This window comes from Melanotaenia boesemani, chromosome 12 (assembly GCF_017639745.1).
Source record: "Melanotaenia boesemani isolate fMelBoe1 chromosome 12, fMelBoe1.pri, whole genome shotgun sequence".
Taxonomy (NCBI): Eukaryota; Metazoa; Chordata; class Actinopteri; order Atheriniformes; family Melanotaeniidae; genus Melanotaenia; species Melanotaenia boesemani.
The window spans coordinates 14,528,913-14,553,656 of NC_055693.1; the positions used below are offsets into that span (position 1 = coordinate 14,528,913).

General features: G+C 39.3%; 1 protein-coding gene across 5 annotated transcripts in view; it reads right to left on the bottom strand.

Moving 5' to 3' along the window:
• Nucleotides 1-24,744, bottom strand: part of myo16 (myosin XVI) — a 123,448-nt gene that overhangs the window by 26,148 nt on the left and 72,556 nt on the right. For 4 of the 5 annotated variants that reach the window (XM_042001833.1, XM_042001831.1, XM_042001834.1 and 1 more), the window contains exons 27-34: nucleotides 23,575-23,780; nucleotides 16,883-16,985; nucleotides 16,088-16,184; nucleotides 15,708-15,981; nucleotides 13,598-13,980; nucleotides 12,226-13,464; nucleotides 8,415-8,567; nucleotides 6,900-6,982 (exon numbers count right to left, since the gene is read on the bottom strand). In XM_042001833.1, the coding sequence (XP_041857767.1) occupies nucleotides 6,900-6,982; nucleotides 8,415-8,567; nucleotides 12,226-13,464; nucleotides 13,598-13,980; nucleotides 15,708-15,981; nucleotides 16,088-16,184; nucleotides 16,883-16,985; nucleotides 23,575-23,780 (2,538 nt within the window). Of the gene's footprint in view, nucleotides 1-4,718; nucleotides 4,827-6,899; nucleotides 6,983-8,414; nucleotides 8,568-12,225; nucleotides 13,465-13,597; nucleotides 13,981-15,707; nucleotides 15,982-16,087; nucleotides 16,185-16,882; nucleotides 16,986-23,574; nucleotides 23,781-24,744 lie in introns of all 5 variants that reach the window. The other variant, XR_006012248.1, reaches the window with a different exon arrangement.

Here is a 24,744-nt window from a genome sequence, read left to right on the forward strand (position 1 = left end):
AATATTAATAATAGGCCATCAACACTAATGAATAATGGCTATTAACTGGAATTTCTCCTAGCAAAACACAACACAATGTTAATTAAGCTCTAAATTGATATTTAAATCAATTTGTCATACGTTTATTTGTCTGTCTGCACGTCTGTTAGCAACATAACTCAATAAGATTTTGATAACATTTTCTGGAAATATCAGAAATGGAATAACGACCTGATTAGATTTAAAAGGTGATTTGGATTGTCACCTGGATCCAGGATTTTTTTTTTCCAACACCAGAACCACCAATGTTCCAAAACCCCCCAGAACTGCTGGAGAGGTTCATTTTGACACCGTTCCAATGCAGCATAAAAATTTTGAAAATGTCAAATTCTAGCTTACAACATTCACTTATGAGATCACATAACAAAATTATTTTCTTTTAAATGTATATATATTTTTATATTAATTATTTGAGGAGGAGCACCTAGAAAAAAAAGGCATCATATAATACTAAAGTAACAAAGCGGAGTGCTGGAAGTCAGCTAATATTAATTTACTGTATCACACGTCACAGCTCAATAATGAACGCACACCGGCTCATTCTGGCATCGATGTAGCTCCTGTAGAGGACCCATGCATTCAGTGCAGAGATGTCCAAAACGCAACAAAACGCCACCACAGGCCATCTTCTAGTTGCAGCCAGGGGTGAACACTGGCTCAGCATCTTGTCAAGGATGTCTACTCTTAACTTGGTCCTATTGTTGTAAAAGGAGCTAATCATTTCTCCCCCGTTTAAGTCTTCCTTATTCATTTATTGAAGTATAGCCAAAGCTTATTCTGCATTAATTCTTCTCTTTCTGTTAATGAATTAATTTTTTTACTATATTTTTGGCAGCATCAGTTTGTCTGTTTGTTAGCAACATAACTCAAAACGTTATGAATAGATATTAATAAAATTTTCAGGAAATGTCAGAAATGGAATAAAGAAACAAGTGTTTTTACATTTTGGGGTGATCCGGATCACCGACTGGATCCAGGAATTTTTCTTGGGATTCTTTTCTATTGGGAAATAAGGATAAGTTTGCCATTACAGCTCCTAACTCATCAGATAATGCCCAGATCATGGTACATCATCGTAGATGTTATAATCCGACATTTTTTTTACCTGGATCATGTTGATATTCTGAATTTGGTGATCTAGAAGGTTCAAAATATAGAGGGTACTGGGTGGGCTGTTGGGCCTTTTGCACTTTTTCTCAGGTGAGTGACCCTTGGTGAGACCTTGGCGAAGGTCTGCTTTCTCTAAGTAATTGTTGCTCATTATGCATTAAAATAATTGTCATCAGTTATTCTCAAATATTTAGGGCGAATTAACACTGGCACTTTTCGGTCCACTTTAAACAAACATTGAACCACTTCCACAGATAGTACGGTTCATTTGGAGTGGCGTGAACACACATTTAAAATCTGCTGCTGACCAAAGAAGTGAACTCTAGTCCACTTGAAAACCAGGACTCCCTGATCTCTTGCAAGGGAACCCTGATGCGGTTCGCTTGTATTCTGAAAGTAAACGGATCGAGTGAACCAAAGAGAAGAAGTGACGTTGAGCTCATCGTAGGGTAGCGTTTTAGATTGCTCGCTGCCTCTCCTGCTGCTCATATTCTGGTAAAAACCACATTATGTTTTTTCAGAATTTCTCCCTGAGACAAAACGAGTCCCCCAGGCTATCACAGTGTGAATATGCACTTAATCTTGTGTCTAAGCTGTAATCTAACATTTGCAACACTGACACTGAGACAGTGGCACGTGGCCAAGCACAGGCTCAGGGCTGGGCTATACTTTCTTTAAACTGCATGTTCACATGTGTATGATGGCTGCCTGACATAAGCTGCATCTGCTCTGTGAGCTGGTTGTCCACATCCTCAGAAATTAAGGCTACGGTTTACAAGCTGCAATGAGAGGGTGACCAGTAGGGACAGTGTAGGGGCAAATATGAGTCAATGTCCAATGTACTGCCTACAACATATAGCCAAAAAGGAGTCCAGCAAAAGTTGCTTCACTTCATCTCTGTAGTCTTTTCTTCACTCTAACAAAGTTAGTGGTACTTATCGCAATATTTTCCTAAACATTATCACACATGGGCCGAATAACACACAATGCATAAAAAATATTATGACATACCTACAGAACATGTACATATCTGGAGAACCACATACCTGTGAGTGGCTATATGTGCACATACACAGACACACACAGATTGATTGCCTGCACAAGCACAATACTCCAGAATCTAATCCATAATTTACACCTCCCTGCCAGGCTATTCTCTGCACTGGCGCCAGCCAGGCACACCAGCTACTGGAACAGCAGACAAGAGAGAACACCACGTCCTTCTGCAATGCATGACTGTACATGGACAGACGGACACACACGCATGCACGGACACACACCATGTGGTGACCATCAGATACAGTTTGAGTATTCGTAAATTTGGGATTTTAAGTGTGGCCTTAAAATATCTTCAAAATATCGATAAGATATGATGCAGCATTAAGACGATGTAGACAAACAAAAAAGAATTTACCTTGACACAGAGTAAAATGAATCTGTGTTTTAAGTCTGTATTTTTTTTGTTTGTTTTTACTAAATAAATATACCTTAAACTTCCTTTTATTATTGTTATTTATTAGATGCAATGTGGCCAAAAATGGTACGTTCTGATTGTGGAAACCAGAAGTCCCAGGAAACATCAGCTGACCTTTGAGATCTCAACATCAACATGTTGTTGGACTGGTATCATTATAGTGTAATAATAGAAAAAGATGAGTGATCTTTCAAAGCTGTCAGTCACCTAGATTACCTGAAGCCACAGGATGTGCAGTCTAAATAATAAGCTTCTATAAAACAGACATAAAGATTCAAGTTCTCAACAATATTTCATGCTACTGTGTATCTACAGCATCATGTCAGGAGGAAAAAATAAAACATTTTGCTAACTGATCTCTGATAATGCCTGTAAATGTGTTTTTTGTTAATTTAGAGCAAACAATAACACAAACAAAGAAATTAATTATTTTTTCATGTGTTCAGCAGCTTAGATTTTTAGAAGTCTTTTGGCCAGAGTGATAAGAGGGAGGAGAGAATGTTCATAGGGCAGAAAAAAAGCCGAGCTTAGAAAACAATGTCACAGGTCACTGATGACCTACATGTGACCTTTTCCCTAGAAGGTTCTTAAGTAGGTGGATTCATGTAAACAGCAATTCTTTTTCTGTCTGTCCTGATAAATTTAAAGAATGAAAAGGAGTGTGACATGTTTCTGAGAAGCATATATGTGAGAATTCCCTACTTTAAATGTCATCGCCTCTACCGGGACATTGTCTGAGGGGATAAACAAAACTATTAATCTCTGCTCCATTTACTCATTCAGCTGTCTGTCAATTTCTTATATAATTAGTGTAGACTGCTGTTGTCTGCTCACTACAGGAAAACAACAAACCAATCTATTCATTCTGAAACCAGTTGCCCTCTTCATCTTCCATAATCCGTTCATTTATCCCATCAGTTTTGAAAATCCCACATAAACACAATGTGGAACGTTGCTGAACAAAACACATTTAGGGACGTAGAATTAATCACGTGTGTCTGTAATGAATAAACTCATGATAATGGAATACTCCAAAGTAAAAAGTCATAAGAAATGTACCTGTGGTAACATTTTGTCTGCAACACCTTGGCAATGATATCAGACACAGCATGAAAATCTAGAATGACTTATAAGCATGTATAAGGCAGGACTCATGCACACACCTTTTGGATCATCATTTTGAACAGGATAACTTTATATATTTAAGTAAAATGAGGCTTTTCCAACACTTTGCTCGAATTTCTTGCAGTGAAAAGTTTCTACAGTGAGGGTGGCAGCCATGTTCGCGATCACCATCACGGGCTAACACATCACGTATGTATGACTCCAGCCTTAGTTGTAGTTGCATTTAAAAGAAGTGACAACAATGTCAGAAAAAGAGTGTGACAAAGATTAAAGAGGGTGATCGAAGGATGGATTCAGTGACATAAAATCTCAGCGGGTAAATAAACAACAATGAAAACTGCAGCTTGAGTTTCAGTGTCTCTTAGCAGCTAATCCAAATGTACAATTAAATATTAACATTCATTCGTATTTGCATGTATGTCGGCATTTGGTTAATCAACAACAGCAACAAAAGGAATACTAGTAATTACCATCCACATACAACATGTGGGTGTATGGATGATGGGAGTCTAGCCGAACTCAAGAGCTGCAGTTTATTCATAAAAAAAGAGAAAAAAACAGTGATGGTCTCAGCAAGGAAAGCAGATAAATTGGAGATGGTATCCTGCAGAAGCAGTGCTTTTCAGGAATTCTTCCACATTGACCCACATTTTCAGATGATTTCATGTTTTTTACTAAAACTAACAGATTGTGTAAAAATATATATTTTAATCTTTTTTTCAATTAATACCCATGTATACATGCTTTGGTCTCCATGAAGGAGAGAAGTTCTTTAAAGCTGCCTGCTTCAGGAAGTATTTTTCCCGCACCAAAAGTCCCTTTTTGAGGAATTTTAATTTAGACTTCGACTAACTTTAATGTCTTTTCTTTCAAAATGGGTATCATTACTATCATGCTTGTACACTGGGTCTATGAAAAACACTGCTGTTACTTAAAGAGTGGAGAGCAGCATGGTGCGACATACACTCACCACATCCCTATAAGTGGAAAGGGCTTCCAGTAACCCCCCCCCATTAGCCCCCTCACTGTTTTAGAGGGCAGCCCCTGCACCAAATGGAGAAAAGTTGAGATGCCCCCTCTGGAAAATAAGGGAGGGAGAGAGAGTAAAAAGCAAACTCATTAAAATAAAAGAGAAAGAGAGAGAGAGAAAAATGTCATTAGCAGCTGGAATGTGCTTCAGACTCCTTTAAATACTGTGATAATGCAGTCTGGCACATCAGCATTTTACTCACATCCACAAAGAAAAGAAAAAAAAACTTGAAAAGGAAGCATGAAGTGAACTCACCCCAGCTGTGAATGCAGCGGTAAAACATTTCATCGACCTGAGGTTTGTAAAGTGGGAACACAGCGTGCTTTCACATCTTTTAGTGGAATTATTTTTTAAAAAGGTGTGTCCCGAACTCTGGTACACCATGTCCTTTTGTTCATTTCCTTCATGCACTGACAGTCACAATCACTCGGTGATGCATTCTTTGATGAATCACAATTAAGTTCCATCTGAAGAAACTTTGTCTAAGTGCAGAGCAGAATGTCCTGGAATATGCCATACAGTGGTATGATAGTTTTTTTTAAAGATCCTTATCATTCGATGAGGAATACAATTCTTTAATGAAGCCCAAGTTGATGATTTTTTCTTTTTTTTTCTTTTAGCTCTGATTGCTGGAGCCTTTGGAAGTGCACTTTGTACCTTTTCCCTGCATGTTACCTGCATGTTTTTTTATTTATTTGTTTTTCGTTTCCATGACTTGATTTAATGTTAATGTAGCCAATCAAACAACCCAGCTGCTGCTATCACCATGTATTTGTGCCTGACAATGTTGTTTTAAGAAAATAATGATCTCATCTTCAGCTCTTAGTCTTTGTAATGACTGAAGGTTATAGTAGCATTTATGAACATCCATTCTCCTCCGTTCAGGTGTAAATAAAGAGAAAGTAAGAAAGAAAATCATTTATGAACCTTAAATGTAAGTGAACTATCAAAATTCACATAGCTTTACAGGTAAAATTCTTCCAAGATGGAGATGAACAATTGAAGAAAAGCTGCATGCAGCAGATTGTCTGTAGAAGTCATGAAGCTGGATGTGATTAAAGCAAAATGAGACACAGCTGAAAGCTGTGGACATTAGCAGTTAGTGAGAAGTAAATCTGTTAATGACAATTTAGTCTTCTGTTTTCTGTTCTTGAGACTCCTTATCAGATTGTAACAACTCTAGATGAAACACATGAAATTGTTTAAAGTAAAACTTCAGAGGAGTTAATCTGTAAGTGGAATACTGGATGGATATAGAACATTCTTAAGAAAGATGTGGCTCTCTACTTATTTTTTTCTGGTTAAATCTGTTTATTAATCACAGGGCCAGCTCTTTGTTGAATAACTGATGATTAAAATAAAAGATGTCACAGATCAAAAGAATTTATCTCTGGTTTTCTGAGAAAAAAAGGAAGATTTTACTGGGTGTTTTTTGCCTGAGGTGAAGGTACAGCACATGATCATCATTATGAAAGCACTCCTCTTGTTTATCACTGGCTCTCACTGTGGACATCTTGTATGCTTGGTCAGTCATGTGAGTATTGTACTTGGTAAAGTTTCATAATGTTATTTTTTTTCATATTTAAATCATCAATTAGTGGAAAGATTCTTTGTACTACAATTGGTTAGGAGAGTTTTATCAATTCCATGTAATGAAGCCTTGTATGTCTGCTTACGTGCATGCATACAAGCACTTGTGAGCTTGGGTGCAAGCGCATAGGACAATAAATTCAATCCTGTAACTGAACACCTGTCTGGCGAGCCAGAAAAAGCTTGCATGTCATGAGGGATCCATGTTTTTTAAAGGAGGCCACTTTCTACCTCCACTTTGTCAACAAACCCAAACACAATAAAGTCCTTATATACAAGGGTTATGCTGTAATTGTGTGCGTGTGTGAGTATGTGTTTCCCATTTGCACGTTTTAAGCAAACAGATGTCACACAAAAACTTTAGTGTCACAAAGAAAGAAAGTTGCAAGTAAAATAATCACATCTATGTCTACCTGCATGAAACATTTAACAACAACATGGTTTATACAACTGAAATGAAAATGATTATATGACATATAAGATAAAGTTTGTATATTTACTTTATGTATGTGTAACACTCTGTGTGATTACCTGAGTATGATGGCTGTCCATGTGTCTGTGCAGAGAGGTGGTGCTGGAGTTTGACTTGCTGTGACTTTCGTCATCCAGTGAACCTGAGAACACAATATCAGACCCATTTTGCAAACCACATGTGTGTCCTCAACTTTTTAAAAATTCTTTAACTACCTGGTCTTTTAGCATTTAAAGGTAAACAAAAGGAAGACTAGAAGACTAGTTCATTGCTCATCTAGATCAACAACTTTATGACACTTGCATAACAGTACTGCAACTTTGTGGTTCCCAACGTTTTTACTTGGAAACCCACTTTCCATGAAAATGGGTTCATGTCCTCAAGGCTGGAAACAAGCATAATTCCTTTGGTTAGTCTGTGTATGCATCAATAAACTGAAATTTCATTTTTTCCAAAGCATGCACAGATGCTGAGTAAATGCCTGCAATAAAGACTAAAACAATACCACCAGACAGTTTCACCTACAGTGAAAATTGTTGTTTCTCACCTTTAATAATACCAACTGGTGTACATTCTTGGAAAGCCTGATAAGTCACATTTACTATGAGGTACAACTTGCAAGGATCAAGCTCATGTGGAATGAGCAGTAATGTGAGGGTTGTGCCACCCAAAACATTTTTCCAAATCCAGTATTCTTCTTTTTATCCTGTTGGTATCCACTCTTTTTTGGTATTCATGATCTGCCAGGTGTTTGTCAGTCGCAGATGTATGACTGGCACCTAACTGATAGACATATCGGAATGAGATTCTGGAGCTGGTGGTGATCCCATATCTCCAGAATCTGGGCCCTAACTCCATCCTACAGGATGTCAGCGCTCTCCCTCACAGAGACAGGATCATCAAAGAGTACCTCCAGAATTTGGGAGTAGGGAGGATCTGTTCTGACTCCAGACCACAATCCAACTGAACATTTGCAGGCTTAGCTTAGGCGTGTTGTATGTGATCAAAACAACCTTCAGCCTGACTTCCAACAACTGAGGAATGGGATGTCATCCCGCAGCAAAATGTGACCAGGTTGGTGACCAGCATGAGGAGGAGGTGCCAAGCTGTGGTGGCTGCATATGGGTCTTCCACACCCTACTGACATGCCAATATGTGTAGTTTTTTCCTTGTTACTGTGGGGGAGTGTAATCACCCAATCCACCAAGCAACTCAAAACGAGTGAAAATCAACAGGAGAATATTGCAGGAGAATATGACACATTTTGGGGGCATTACTTATACATCTAACAGTGTTTAACTGTTTCCACAGAAGGTTAATCCTTACAAGTTATACCTTGTTGTAAAGGTGACTAATCAGGCTTTCCAATTATGTATAACACAACACTAATTGGTGTTATTGTAGGGATGAAATAATCATCCAAACACAAATGTCCATACCTTTTCTGCCAAGTTTATTATTGGTTCTGTTAAGAATTGTTTTGTTCAGCCTCCACTTAAATGAATGATAAATGAAGACATCACCTGGTAAAAATATGTGACCTGAGTGTAAAATGTAGAGCACTGGGTTGTTACCATTGGAGATCTGGTTTCCGTTCTCTACAGGGACAGGGCTCGGGGAGTGCAGAGAGTGATTGTTGGCATTCTTGTCTTGCAGCTGCAGAGATGGTGAGGTGGGTGCAGAGCCGCATTCTTCCCTTCCTGGCAGATTGATATTGGAATTATATCCTGAAAGAAATAAAACCAAAGGAAAAATACTGTTTAACCATATATGATATATGTAATGTGGATCAGATGCACAAACATTTAGATTCCACTGTGTACAATATCACTGTAGTGCCTCTGGGGTAGAGCAAACTTTAAATCGAAGTATTATTATTATTTTTTTTTTTCAAAGCCATATTGTTTTAAATATTTAAGCAAAATACTGTTATTTTTCTTTCAGCTCAACAATGTTTTTTTTATTTGTTGCTTTTTTGTTTGCTTATGTATCTTTTTACCACTTGGCGCCATCACTATTAACACATGTATAACAGCCTTTTAAAGTTTTCATTAAGTCTTCTGGAAGCAAGTGACTCCACAAGCCATTGCAGCTCCCCAGGGCTTGCATGCTTTCACAAACTGTGACTGTGCTCAGATATGTATGTGGCAATGTGAATGAGAGTTCATCAGCTGCTGTCCCACACAGAGAATGTATGCCTCCTGTTCCCCCCATAGTCACAAGATGCCTAAATATAAGCTTTGCAAACTCTACTATATTACAAGTCCCCTGGCATAGAAGTTTGTCTTTGGGAGGGACAAAAGGCAATGTACAGAAACAGAGCCCCACTCAGAATATAGGAAATATAATGAGAGAGAACTTGACTCCAGGTTTACTTTTTGCATGTTGCTGTTGGAAGTATGAGGCATCTTGTGACACTGATTTACTGAACTCTTCCAAGACCACCTGCCCTCTTTCCGTGGCATTCCTGTGGTTTTCTCATTCCCTGAAGATGAGGAAGGGTGGGGGCATAGGGAGAGTCAGCTGCTCCTCACAGAGATGTCTGGGATAGCAACTGTAACCCCTGGACACTCCCCCAGCGTCAGGTATCACATTTAACTGCTGAGAGGGAACGGAAGTGGGTTGTCCTGTTAAGCTTGTCGGCATCCCCCTGGGCTCAGATCTAAGAGGACCGCCTTGGTTTGCCTGCTCAAAATACTCTGGTGTGCGGTCCCCCTGTCACACACACTGTTTCCATGATGCCAGAGCTTTTCTAATGCAGGTCCAGGTGCTGACGAAGAGTCAAGTGCAAGATGTCATGTGGGGCAAATGCGTAAGCATATGGACTTGCTTGCATACCGTCTCTTATAAGGAGTTCAGCTCCCTGCCCCTTGAACTTACTATGATTACAGAAGTATGACAAACTAGTTATTACAAAAATCAAGTAGGTCTATAATAAAACTCTATGACGACCAATTATTTATAGAAATGATCAACACTTTAACTTGATTGTTACTGTTTCCAAGATAACTGTCCAGGGTAAGGTGTTTGCTGCAGCTAGGCCATTACACTCCCTTCAGTAGAACACAAGTGAACTGTTAAATATTTAATGCTTAATCCTCATCATTCTGCTGCTCATGTATTATTAACTGAGCCACAAGTAATACACTTTGAGGAAACAGAGACTGAGATAAAAACAAGGTGGGATAACACAGTTTATGCCTCTCTTTTCAGGTTTGAAAATTTTGACCTAGTGACCTCCCTGTAATAGTGTGTGCCATATATGGCTGTCTTCTTTTAATAAAAGTCAATGTATATATCAGTGTCACAGGATCTCTGCATTGCATATATGTAGTGCACATAATAAGCCAGCTACAACATACTGCAGGTGATCCTAAGTGGGCTACACAAGCTAACTCATTAGCCAACATGCTAGTAAGCAGCTGCAGCAGTCAAAGGGCACCACACTGGTGACTGTAACAAATGGGCTGCTGCAAGTAGGTCAATAAGGGTGGCTAGTTACAACAGCTAAATTAATATAACAGGTTGGAGATTCTGATGCATTTCACTCCCTACTATCCAGATGTGCAATATTTTTGTCATGGACCCACATGCATGTTCAAAACAAGGGTTTATTACTTATCCAAAGCCCTACATTTTCCCTGTTGTACAAAAGCTAATCAACATGGGCCAAATGAATCATCTGGGACAGACCACATGCAGAGACTTGCAGTCCGTCTCTACCTCCATGTCTGGTCCTGCTAAAGCGGTGTGCCTGATGTAATCAGGAGAGAGTGGGTTTATTAAAATGAAGAGACATTTCGGTCTGGCACTTAAGAAAGAAGAAAAAGAGCCGATATTTCTCTTTGTCTGTCAAAACCCATGCAAATAAGCAGAAAATTGTGATTTTTGGACAGTAAACTGCTCCTAAAAGACAATAAAAAAAGTTTATATATATATATATATATATTGGGGCAAGACAGCAAAGGTAAGACATGGGCTTTCTTTTACCTCTGGTTGGGTAAATCTTGGTCATAGCGAGGTGAAAGTTATTGTTTTGGAATCTGGGAGATGTGTGCTTTCAGTGGAGGGGTAGGTTGTTCATGCTCATGTCAGGTGGACACTGGGAGCCATAATTTGTGTTTACATTTTTTCAGACTTTGCTTACCCGTTTTTTTTAATTGTTTGTTGTCTTAACTGTGCTGAGCTGTTAGCTGAAATTCTTGACTTTCTATGGATACCACACATGTTTATAGTTACATTTACAGACTTGACATTACACTAGTAAAACCTGTTTAAGCTGAACTGTCAAGCTAAGAATGCAAAGTTAGAGAATTTCTAGGCAAGAAATTTGGATATTGAGCAACTAAAGGTGCATGCATGGAAGTTATTGTGTATATTGTGAACATTTCTCTCTCCTCACCATCTAGAAGATGTGAGATTCTAATTCTGCTTTCTGTCTGTTCACCTGATGCTGATATTCATCAGATATTGTTCCTTCTGTGTTTAGAAGGAAGCAGCTTCACAGCTTTAAATTAATCCCACCGACTTTTTACCTTTTAGTTAATCCTGAACATGTCATCCTTCGTTGTCATAAATATTTGATTTTATACATATTAAGAACTATTTTAACTGCTGCTGTTTAAAGAGAAAACTGCTGCTAAATCTGTTTATTTAGTGCAGGGGTCTGCAGCCTTTACAATCCATTTTCCCTCAGCCAGCTAAATAAAACTCCTTTAGAGCCGCAAATGTTACGAGACCTTTTGAAAAAAGACAACCTATAATTTTTGATAAATATCTACTATAGGAAATTTATTGTAATTTTTGAAGAACCACATTTTTATTTCCATTTTTAGGTTTGTAGATATTTGTGAAAAATTATATTAAAAAAAAGAAAAAAAAAAAAAAAACTCAGTTTCCGACCTAATGACAAGAAAAATAGATTAAAAGATATTACTTGTACATTTAGTATCATTATGTCATGAAAATTCAATGCTATTAAAATTGAAAAATTGCTAAAACCTGCATTTGTTATAATATCTATATTTAAAAACATTAGTAAGTTCTTTAGCAGTTTTAACCATGTATTAAGACCCATTGTAGAAGATCCAGAGAGCCACTTGCAGCTCTGGATGTTGCAGACCCCTGATTTAGTGTTTGTAAGCCAAAATTTTCTTCATATATTTCTTCAAAAGGACATTTTGTGCGTAACAATGTGATCAATCGCGATTAAAAATTTTAATCATTGCCTAGGACTACACCTCATGATCATAGATGCAGTTAAAACTAATGATTAAAGGAAAAGTAAACAATGGAGAGGGAATCTGTAAGCGACCTTCTCTGCTTGTGTTTGATGGCTGTATAACCAGAAATGACAGTGTGGATATGTGTATGACCACTACACACCTCCATCTCTCATCTTCCTGCCAGACGATGACTTCCTCAGCAGGCTGCGTCCTGAACTGAACAGAGTGTTGAGTTCATCCAGGGGGCTGGTCAGAGGTCTGCCATTGGCTGGGTTGAATAGCAGGGGAGAAGAGGAGCATGAATGAGCTCTCCGTGGCTCAGGACGAGACATCTTCACAGGAGAGTAGGGAGGTGGCTTCCCCAGCGGTTCCCCACCTGCCCTTTGTGAGGATGTTTTGGGGGAATCCGAACTCCCAGTGACAGATGCTGCTCGAGTTAGAGCCAAGAGGCTGGCCTCAGGTGGGAAGGGGAAGTGTGATGGGGGTCGATAGGGAGGAAGCAGGGCGCTTGGGGGAGGGGGTGGAGGTGGAGGAGTAACTGGAGGCGTAGATTTCTTATCTGGCATGAGGACAGTGAGGCTAGGGGAAGAGTCAGCCCTCTGGCGGGAAAACTGTGGGGACAGAGGGCTGTCTGGGCCAGTAGCATAGTTTAAGTTTGTCTCAAACACTGGGAGCTTCTTTACCTCTAGGGGGGTGAGTGGTGATTCATCTGAAGCAGGAGAACAGGTAACAGGGGAGGGGGGAAACACCAGGAGAGGTGGGCGGTGAGGAAGCAAGTTGGGGAAAGGAGCAGGGATGTCACAGCTTCCATCTTTGCCAGGCTGAGGTTTGGGAGCTCCGCTGTTACATGTGTTCTGTACGTGAGCTACATCCAAGGCAGTCAACCCCACTGCTGTTCGTTTGGTGTCCGCAGTTTTAGGGGGAGATGTCCCCAACCCAACCAGGCCCAAGGATAGAGCCTCTAGTTTGGTGGCCTTGCTGACTGCAGCAGCAGTTCCACCATCTTCAGGAGGGAGATACTTCATCTCCTCATACACAGCTTCAGAGTCTGCTTGCTCAGGACTATCAGGAGGCTCCTGGAGACTCCGAGCTCTCGGCTGGGACCCCATCATCTCTATGTATACGTCCTCTTCATCGTGGCCCTTGTACAAACTTAGCCCTACCCCTTGAGGAGCATCTAAGGAAGCCGCTCTCTGCATCAAGCCTCCAAATCCTCCTCCACGGGAAAGCAAGGCCAGCTTCACATCAGAAGGACGGAGTTGGTGGAGATGGGGCGCTGCAGCGTTAATCTCTTCATATGAGCCTGTCAGCTTAGTGTTGGGGCTGCGCTTAGGTTTTGGGGGTGGTACCTTTCTCATGGTTGTATAGTCGTCACTGTGGGGGCGGGGCTTGGACAAGGCTGAAGTTATTAGAAAAAGCAATTAATTACACAGGAAGCAATATATTAAAGCAATAAGGCAAAAAGAATAAGATGAAAAAGATGATAATCTATTTTTTTTTTATATGCCGAAGACCAAAGTAGGTTTATATACCTGCTGGGTCAGTAGGGGAAAGTTGAGATTTAGGTGGACTTCCAGCTGGAGAACTGTACCCCTCTGGAGTTGAGCTCTCTTTGGCAGTCATCGTCAACCCTGCACTTACTGCTTCATAGGATGCACTCAGGCGGGTGTTGGGGTCCCTCTTTGGTTTAGGAGGAGGTTGCTTCCGAGGAGAGGAAAGATTTCCGCTGCCTGCTCCGTCCTCGCTGCTTTGGGTTACCTGCTGCAAGGCTGGTTTGATGGGTGGACTGGCAGAGAAGTGGACCATGTTTTCAACGGCAAGAGGGATGGGTACTGAGCTAGAACGAAAGTGGCGAATAGCTCGACTTCCTCCACTGACAGCGCCCTCATGGACTTTTCCACTCTTCTCCGTTACCCTACAAACAGATAAAAAGAATGGACATAATGGAAGAGAAGAGTTTAGATGTTTAGATGAAGAAAAGCTAATATTAAACAAAGATTTTGCTGTGTTTGAACATGTGTTTAAAAAAATGGATAGATGCTCTTTTTTCCATCCAAATATTTGTGTGATCCAGACTGCGTTAATGACATGTTTGAATCATCAGTATACTGAAAACCATATGGTTGTTTCAACTATCATTGCCAAAAAATTTGAGCTAAATAGGGCAGTTTGATGAAAACAAGAAAGGAGATTATGCTTTAAATATAATCTCCTTGCAGCAATTGGATTACATCCAGTTTGATATTTCCATGGATAATCTGGGTTAGCCATCTGTTACTTCTGTGATTGAAGGCAGGGGGTAACTGAGCATGTGTAACGGTGATCAGGGAAGGCATTTAAGAAACTAGCAGAGTAATCAGGTGAGTATAGGTGAATGTACACATGAAAGACTCTCTTAATCCCCTTTACAATACATAAATACTAAAAACATGACTCTTCTCTTAGTTCACCACCAGACAACCCTCCTTTGCTCTTATCTTAGCAACAGACATCACATGAAAGGTACAAAAATCCTGTGTGTATTCATCATATGCTAGTGCTGCTGTCAGTCCAACGGGGATAATTTTCATATTTTTATTTAAATTGCTGAGATTGAGCATTAAAGTGACATGGAAATTTACATCTACATAAATGTTATGGTGCTGTTTCCTCCAAAACAGAAAACGAAATAACAAAATAAAATAGATTAATTTCTTGAGCTATGCTCTGCAGATAGAATAAAAATATTGAATGAACTCATATTTATGGGCTTATTGGTGCAGAAATGTATGCAAGTCTAGGGATACTTTTCAAAATAGCCATTCGTTTTTACATCGTCTCTGAAAAGCCTCATAACATCTGTTACATGCTTTTAACCCAGCCCTTCAGACTTATCCCATTTCCTCCACCTCATCCCAGTCTAATGTAGAATGAGGTGGAGACTGAAACAGTAATCTATAGGTGCAACACAATACAATCTGATAACATAGCTCATTATCTGACCATCCATCATAAAGCTCACAATTAAAAGTCTCCAGCAAACAGGTATAGAATGACACCATTAATCACAAAACACATACTGTGCAGACATTGGCACACACATGCAGAAAACATGCACACATGATTTAACACACACACCTTTAGGAAGGCAAATGATTCCTTCATATAGTCATAAATCTTGCCAATGACAGAAATTACAGATTGTTACTTTCCAAAACTAAGCAATGCTACAATCACCATGGACGTTATTCCATCTGGAAAGGCTTTGATTGATTATGATAATAAGTAGCGAGGTAAACAGCTACTGGACTGCAACTAATAATTATCGTCACTGTTCTACTACAGCTTAAAGATTAATTTGCTTGTTCTTCCCTTGAAAGTCAGATTTCTCACTTTCTTTCTTTGACTGCAAAATCTAAAATATCTTTAACCACTAAACATTTTCGATTCTTTACATGGTAAACATCAAGAATAAGTCTTTACCTTTAAATTTTTTTCCAATTAATTTTCTGTAAATTGACTGCTTGATATGTGGACTAATTGCTGCAGCTGTTACTGGTAAGTTGGTGGAGGTCTATTATCTATTCATAAAAAAAAAAAGAAAAAAAAAATCCTTAGATTAGATTAGAGGTGTTTAACTTGCGGAGGTATTTGTTGATTTACCTCCTGACTGGCTGATCCTCCTCCTTGCCTACTGGCTCGGGCCTCTCACCAAGTGGTGGGCTATTGCCAAGCATGTTGTGAAGGCTGTTACCATGACATCGCAGACGGTCACTCTCTCGCGCAATGTCGGATGCATTTTGGATGACCAGCTGGTCGTAAGTTCGCAGCCCCATGTCTTCTGCTCCCTGCAGGAAGCGCTGCACACTGCATTCCTCTTTGTGCTGCAATGACAGCCTGCGATGGACCCGCTGTCTGGCCAACCAACCACGAACCACTGAGGCATCAAAAGGAAAGACAAAAACATCACAGGTGTTAGAGACACAAAGACATATCGTAGATCAAGAATGTTGGCTATTGGTTAGTTGTTATTTGGATGTTACCTTTCTGACAGGTGATGATCTTTTTATGAAGCTGGTAGCAGCGGTCGTTGAGCTGGTCTGCTTGCCAGTATCTGAGAAACACTTTACTGTTGCCCATCTACACACATATGGCAAAATATACAATCTCATCAACATATATATGTATATGTATAGACATTTACAAATATTTAATCATCAGACAGCCATTATTCTGAGCATCAACTAGTAGCATGCAGAGTCTGGTGAAAATCTCAGAAGAGTCTGCTGCTTTGGAGGTGGGAGACCACTGATGTAGCAATAATTTATGATAATAAGAGGGTGTGGAGTTTGATCAGGGTGTGAATTTGCATGTTGAGTATGCATTCACTTCTTGGGTTTAGAGGTCGCTTGGGGGGGTCAACATAGATGCATGGAATTCTGAGGGTAGCATACCTCCACTGATCACACCATTTACTGCAACACAAGCTACATATAGAAGCAGTGTGTGTGTAAAACAGGACTGCATGAAAACTGTCTGCAGGGCATTGTGTGGGAGTGTGTATGCGTGTATGACCTGGAGGGTCACGCATTCAGACACAACAGCAGTCGGGCAGACAGCATAGAGAAGAGGGGGGTGGAGGGATCCATGCTGTGTGAGTGCGTTCAGACATATGTGTGTGTGTGTGTGTGTGTGTGTGTGTGTGCGTAAGAGCAGATTTATGATGAAGCTGGACAGCTGGAACGAGCTGTCAAGATTCCATGGGATCTTTCAAACACAGGGTCAGGGATTATTTCATTTGGCAAATCTTTTGTTAGTGATGGAGACAACAAACACACCTGCCATCCTTGGAGTTTCGACTGCTGCAGAACTGAGCGACATCTCTCCTCTGCTGACCATTTCTTCTTGTCTCCCAAAATTGGGACCACAAGGTCTTTATATCTGAGGACAACAAAGACAATAAAGCTGCAGAGATAAACTTGCTGAGTTGAGAAATTCAGACGAAACGTAATGACTGCCTCTTTTGGAAACAATGGGTTCAAAGGTCAGTAGGGTTATACAGCCAAACAGCATCTGTTCTTATTGCTGTTGTCCCAGGCAACGCTTGCTGTGAATAGTCAGCTGGATTGAGTCAGTGGTTTGTTTGTATCGAGATGGTGAAGGAGTCACAGACGGTGAGCTATATAACTCTCAGTACACCTAATTGCAAACGTTTTTATGTGAGTTGTAAGTTCTGATTGTATATATCCAGACGACATTTGTTAGTTGATGAAGAAGGACTTGCTGACGTAAACATTATGTGACTAAATTAAAAATTCAATTTCTCACATTCAAAAATGCTCACCTTCAGTGGGGCCTAATCTAAGGCATAAAAAAAATACATTTAGAGCTGCTATCTAAATTTTAGTTATAAACATAACTGTGCTGAAGTTTTGACAAAATAAAAATCATTGTCTAAATTTTTAAATGAAAATAAAAGTTTAGTGGCTAGCTGCTCTGGATGATGCTGGCATAGGTTTTATGTAAAGGTTTTCTATTAGTGCTGTTAAACTGTAAAGCAAATAATTGATAAATAGCTCTAATAATTAAGGATAATGCAAAAATCCAATATAAATATTGGAAAAAAAAAAAATTATTGGGTCTCTTGTCGGTGAGAGGAGGGACCTGCTGATGATGTCAAACATGTGATGAGGCAAACATAACAAGCAGATGGCTGGAAACATAAACTACTTGAGCTGTCAATAGTGAGTGAATGAGTTCACGTGAATGCTGGATGTGTTTGATTTGCAGAAGCAGGGTCCATCTGAACTCTGCCTCACCTTCTGTCTTCACAGAAACACCAGCCCAGCAGACAACTTACAATGTCCCCTTGGGCCCATAAAACACAAAGGAACTCTGTAAACCTGTGACCTCTCCTATGAGGATATGAAAACTATCGATGGTCCCTGCTTTTACAAGACCCAAGGGGTTCATGTGGAGTCAAGGAAGTGAAATAACCCCTTTGATACATGTTTAAATAGAGGGCTACGAAGTACTAACATGGAACTCTGTTACCAAAGGGCCACCAATGGTCCAAATGACCCTACGGATGTGGTGAAGGCCATATACCCTATAATTCAATTTCTCACTTTCTCTCTGAAGATGTTCTCAGATGTGCTCATCAAAGTCTATTATCAGTGTTTAGTCATGGATATTTAGACACAGTAGTCAGACTGAATTACGGATATCCTCCTACAGGTAATTCAATAACCCTAAAATGTTCATCAATTGACGATAATGAAAAGCCACTTGGAAAAAAAAAAGCCACATAAAAATATGACCTATATGCTTGTTAACTACAGTGGTGACTTGCTCTGTAAATCCTGATTCATCTTCCCCATATACCATAGTTTCATTAAGAACTAAGGAGGTTAAACACACAGAAGGCTGGGATTTGAAGAAACAAAGTTCAAGTGGCTGTATTTGACCTTACACATTGGCAGAAAATAAACCTGGTCACAAAACACATAGTGTATCATAAAAGACAAATAAAAGCAACGGTAAAACAGATTTCCTCATAAATCACTCTGGTTACCAGGGCACTAATGTAATTCGCCTACGGCAGCCACTATGACTAACTGAAGAGGTCTGCGTGGCTCCAGAGTGCAAGTGCATTTGTGTAAGCGCACTATTCTGTTTTCCTTCAAGAGCATATAGCAACATCAAGATTAATGGCTGATTTATTGGCCTGTCATTTTGATTAGTTAAGGGCCAGGACCTGTTTTAAATGAGTGACAAATTGAAAAAGAAATTAAAAAAAAAAGACAAAACTGGCATTAAAGTAAAATGGGGAGTGACAGACTTTATTGAAAAATGTAAATAAATAGAATAAAATGATCTGGAAGGAGGCAAAAGAAAAAAAAACCCAGTGGTTTAGAAAAGAGAGGATGTGAGGAAATAATGGAAACTTTAGTGAGAAAGAGCTCTTTGGAGACAGCAGAGAGGTCCACCCCCGCTCTGCGGCAGTTCCCTTGGCTAAAGCTTTGTTCATTTATTGGCCTCGTCTGTGCTGAGCCCAGTGCAGGCGAGACACAGAGAGATGTATGGCACTTGGGCTGGGATTACTGGTGTCTTTGTGAGTAGCAGCCACTTAAATTAAGCTTGGCTTTAATGTATAAGCAGCAGAACAGAGAGTCTCGGCTGATCCATGTACGTAAAAACTCCACTATGAACACAAAACACAAGACACATGCAATATACACACAAATTATCGCTGGGCAGTAATGCATTATGTTTAATGCACACCAGTAATATTTCAAAAGGAAGTACATTAGTGCAATTAAAGATGTAGGTTCTAAACAACAGTTACCAGTAACACTGTCTAGAATTCTGCTTGTGTTACCAGAGAGTAGACAGAAGTGCAGTCTCTTATGTTTAGTTTACTATGATGTTTATACTGAGTTTAAAACAGTATTAACCAATAATGCTACAATTTCTACAAATCTGCTGCAGCATCAGAAGGGAGATGAGTAGTCTTGTATTTACGCCTTTAGACCAGTTGGTATCCTAGCTGTATTTCATTCTTAGGCTAATTGTGCTCTTAATGAAATTTAAGGTTAGTCTTTGTCCTGATTGTCAAATTACTGAAGCAGTTACTAATCCTAAATTACTTCTTGTAACGGCCCTTTCACATCTCCTTTTTCTCCAGGTTTTGTTTCACATCAATGCCTGTCCAGACATTATTTTGTCTGTTTGTATAGTTATGAATCATATCTCCATTAAATATTGTCATAATTAAAGAAACATATTTTGTGAGGCAGTTTGTTCCAGATGAATTTTCTTTAAGTGTTTTTTTTTTTTAGTTGTTAGATTTCTGAGAAAGAATAATTGTGAGCTCTTGATCTTTGAGCCACAAAATCTAAGCAGCTCATCCTTGAATCTAAATGGGCATTTGTGCCAGAGTTGCAGAAATTCTTCATGTATTTTGAGATATCACATTCACAAGCTCAGTTATGGTCAAACATGTGTTCTGAGAGGTTTCAGTGACCTCAATCTTTGACCATTAAAATCTAATCGGTTTAGCCTTGAATCCAAGTGACCGTTTGAGCTGGTTTGCAAGAATTTCCCTTGTGGCTTCCAAAAATGTCAAGATTAATCAGAGTATGATTCTAATTTCTGGCTCTGACTTTAGGCCAGTGCATCACAACAGTGCAATTAAATTTGCCTCAACCTTTGTCTGACCGCTTCAACAGAAACACACATGCTTTCTTTCTCCCGTATGGGTGTCAGCTCTTCAGCATTCCTCTTCACTCGCTGATTTATGCCCAGTCCAGCAACAGTTACAAGTCCTCTTGCCAGCAACCCATTGACCTTTTTGATGCAGAGTTATCTGGTGGTCACACCCACAACTAAAAGAGATTATCTTCCAACACATGGTTGCTTCAAACTGTCTCACAAACCCACATACTGGACACACACAAAACACATGCTCATTCACATATGGCTCATGAAACAATGCCAAAAAAGAAGAAGAAGAAAAAAATTCTACTTCTGTATTCTCTAGAATAAATTATCCAGGTTTTACATGTTCACATCATATTATCTGAGCTCAAACCTTCAGTAGCATAATGTATTTACTTGGGAAGAAAGTTGTAATGTCTTCAGTCTGTCTGAACAACCACAAAGTCCTCTTACTGTAAACAGCTGTGGACTCGTCCAACTACTACTGACATTTAGCAAAGTAGCTCAAAAACTGCATGAATCAATCAAATTTGTTTTTCTCACTAACTATACCAGAGACCGAGACAGCAAAAAAGATATGCCAAAGACAGATTCTGTTTCCCACAGAGGAATTTGGTCTCTTTGTAATCAAGTTTTTTGTTCTTCCACCACATTTAAACAGAATAAGCAGTTGTCTCGTGCTTTTGAGACGCTTTTAAATCTAAGAGCATTTCAGGCAGGAGCTTCCAAGAAAAGCTGCAACAAACTGGGGAAAATTATTTTTACAGTAGACCTCTAAAACACATTAATAAGTTGTTTTTCTCATTGATGGTAATTTTATGGATGGAGGATGTAGTTTGAACTGTTAAACGGAAGTAAATAGAACAAAAAAGGGTTTCTGCTTTCTGAGGCCATTATTAGAAATGGTACGGTCAAAATACTTCAGCTTTACAAACTGGAGCACCCAAAATAAACACCGGTGAATCTGTCACTACGTTTACATCCACAGGTAAGTCAAGCTGTATGGTCATAGCTCAACCAGGCCATTTAATGGGCCACTGTACTTATCCCAGTATACAAGCAATACAAAGCAACCGTGGAATTTGTTGATTGAAATGTGTGAGACTCTGTATAGGTAGCAATATGCCTCCTTTAATTGACTTAGCATCAGTCTGTTTGCTGTTGACCAATCACACTGCAGATATAAAAAATTCAGATGGTGGCAAATTGGTACCACAGTAAATTGGACAGCCTTACATCGCTGTACAATATGTACATGTTGTAAATATTTTTTTCAGTTTATTTGATTCTTTCTTCTTCTGCGTAGTTTAAACTTTTCAGGGTCAAAATATGGGACAAGAATCATGGTGAATGCATAGACTGGATTGGCCTGTTTGGGTCCAAATGAACATATCCATGCCAAAGTAATTCCTCCCCAAGAGAAATATCTATTACACTGACTTTAAGAAATTAGATTTAAAACAATGGCATGTTTACATGCATTGTAGTTTTAGTTACACTAATACAATCATTCAATTTCTTCTAATGTCATGTAAACACACTGAATATCTTTCTAAATAAATCTTTTTAAATAACATCAACTTAATATTATGATCTTCATTAAGCTTCAATGTACTCCAGGATTGGTATATTTGGCTGAGCTAACTTTAACCTGAAGTTCCACACAATGAAAAAGTTAGCAGAATTCTTTTTCCATTAAGATCCTTATTTCTTTTTTTTATTTATTTATTTTGTTCCCTTGTTGTCTGGCCACATCTCTGCTTTCCCTTTTGTTGTTTATGAATCTGTGGACATGTTAAGTAATAAATGTTTCATTAAAAGATAATTCAGGATTACTTATCAAATTGGAGTGTGGGCTGTCGTCTTTGTTTACATTTGGACTTATTTACTTTACTACCTTAATTTTATTTAGATAATTATGTGAAACCTCATTAATATGAGTAATAGTCATGGAAAAGACCCTTGCCTTCTTTTGACAAATTTGGGATATGATGGCATTTACAGTCCAACTATGGAGAGCGTGTGTGGTGATGGGATAATATTTACAGCAGAGTAATGGAAACTTTTAGGGGTGGAAGGATCATGTGACCAGCTTTGTCTTCTTATATTATCTGGCAGGAATGTTCATGTTAATCCCTTTATCCTCAAAAAGAGAGAGACAGAAAGAGAGAAGCTGAGGGATGGACTGAGGATGGGAGACTAAGAGTGACAAAGAGACTTATACCTTAAGAGCCCAACATGATATATTTGATAAATACAAATTCTGAGACCTTTTGCATCAGTTTATGATAAAAAAAAATTACTCAAACTCCTGTTGAACCCAATCTGATGCTTATTTTCAGCCCCCGAATAGATACAAGGAAGCAGAAAATCACAGTATAATAATTTTAACATATCACATAGCAATATGTGATATGTTTAAAAAAAGGTAATCTTTTTGTTACATTTTGTTAAAGGGCTGAATAAAGACCCCAATTTAAAAAAAATGGACATTTCTTATCAATTTGTCATGGGTCAGGCCTTAAAGGGTTAAAGCAAAAACCCCCTCAGTGCTACCGAACTCCAAGAAAAAGGAGTAAAATATGAATAGAAACAGAAACTGTGAAGGGCTATGAGAGATAGAAAAAAAAGAAAGACAGGTGGCTTCACTGATCATGCCATTCTTTCAGCTTCTTAACAAAAAAGAGGAAAACCAGACACACCAAAAAGGCTAGAGGGGATCACACAGGAACACAGTAAAGTATTGAGAAAGCAGCTGATAGGGAGTAACAGTTTCGAAAACTCAAGTCTGGAACATAGTGACCTTACACACAACTGACTGGTTAAAAGCCTGTGTGTCAGGCTGACTTGAGAAATGTGATACTGGCATTTATAGTCTTCCATCACAGTAAAAAATAAAGTAAAAGGGAAAAGTCTAACTGCTCTTATAACAAAAGGGTTGCCTTGACTTTTAAATGTGTCTGTACATGTGATTGTGTGGTCCTGCAGACCATGTTCACACATTCTATTGCAGGCGCACAGAAAGCACATGCTGTCAAATGTTCGGCTCGCTTTGACCTGTTGGACCTGTCATACCTAACGCGACAGAGACCACACTGACCCGCTGGGAGTGTAATGTATCTGTACAATTGAGAGCAGTGAGAGACAAAGAGAAGAAGCAGAGCGATCCATCATCTTTAAGAGCGGCCCTTTAAAGAAGATTCTGGGAGAGAAGAAGTGAATGAATCATGCAGAGCGAGGACGGTACTTTAAGAGGACAAGTTTTGACAGTTGCTGCAGTCTTTATTACACAATGGGCTCTGAAACTGACCTGCTGAGGAAGCCTGGAAAGGACAGGCGGACGGGGTATCCGTAACGGATCACTCGCACCATCTCAAGTACCCCGATGTATTGCAGCTGAGTAGACACATGGAAGCTGTCAAAACTGTCTGGCTGACTGCTGGAGTTGGGGCGCACACACTCCACAAAGTGGGGAGTACAGGTCTGCAGTTTACTCATAAGCTCTGAAAGAGAGTTCTAAAGGAGAGATAAAGGAAAAGAGGAATATTTAAAGACACTAATAGGTTATTTTACAGCAGCATAAGCAAGAACATTTATTAATGTATGGTTAGTAATTTAGAAGGACAAAAAGGATCCTTGGGGTTTTTTATGTGTTTTTATTGTGTGACATTACATTGTGTTACTGACAAAGTGGTCTGACATTTGGGTGCACGTATTTCCTCTAAAGGAAGCAAAAACACAAAGAGCTCTTTTCTCTTTCTTAGGGTGTTTGAAGGAGCTTGTCTTTAAATGCTGAATTCAAAGATACTGCATCCAAGGTCACAAAGACGTGCGTAAACTCTTACATCTGTCTTTTTCTCTGTTTTCAAACTGACATCAGTCTGCGGTATCCAACACACAGCCTTAAGTACAATACTCAGTACCAAACCTCTCATCTTTAAAACCATCAGCATTCACATTGCCATCCTCTCTCCAAATGTGCGCAAGCACACAGAAATGTATGCACACAGAACACAGTGGCTGTTGTTCACTGTTCATTCATTCATGTGGACGGCTTCGTGTTTGGTTTGGTACAGCATCATTCCTCAGCCCACACTCTCTTTTCCTGCCATTCCCTGAGGGGTTCGTCGACCACAAATCCACAACTCTGATTGTGCAACACACTGGTTTCATTCAGACCAAAGGTACTGCTCCTCAGAACCACATTTCAGCCTTCTTGCGTCACCAACAGACGCTGAGCTGCTCTCTGCTAACTGAATATTCTTGTTGCTTTATATAGTTATGAAATCACAGCACCCTACACTGAGTAGGTCTTAGGGTTTCATCACTGCAAAGGCTGTGAGGACTATTGTGAGGGACACAATAAATGCAGTGATTGCTTGAGATAAGAACTAAACTACAACAAATCCTTGAATCTCAACATACAAGTGTGTTTGTTTTAAAGTAAGATTTAATCCAGATGCTTGCAAGTAACAATGGA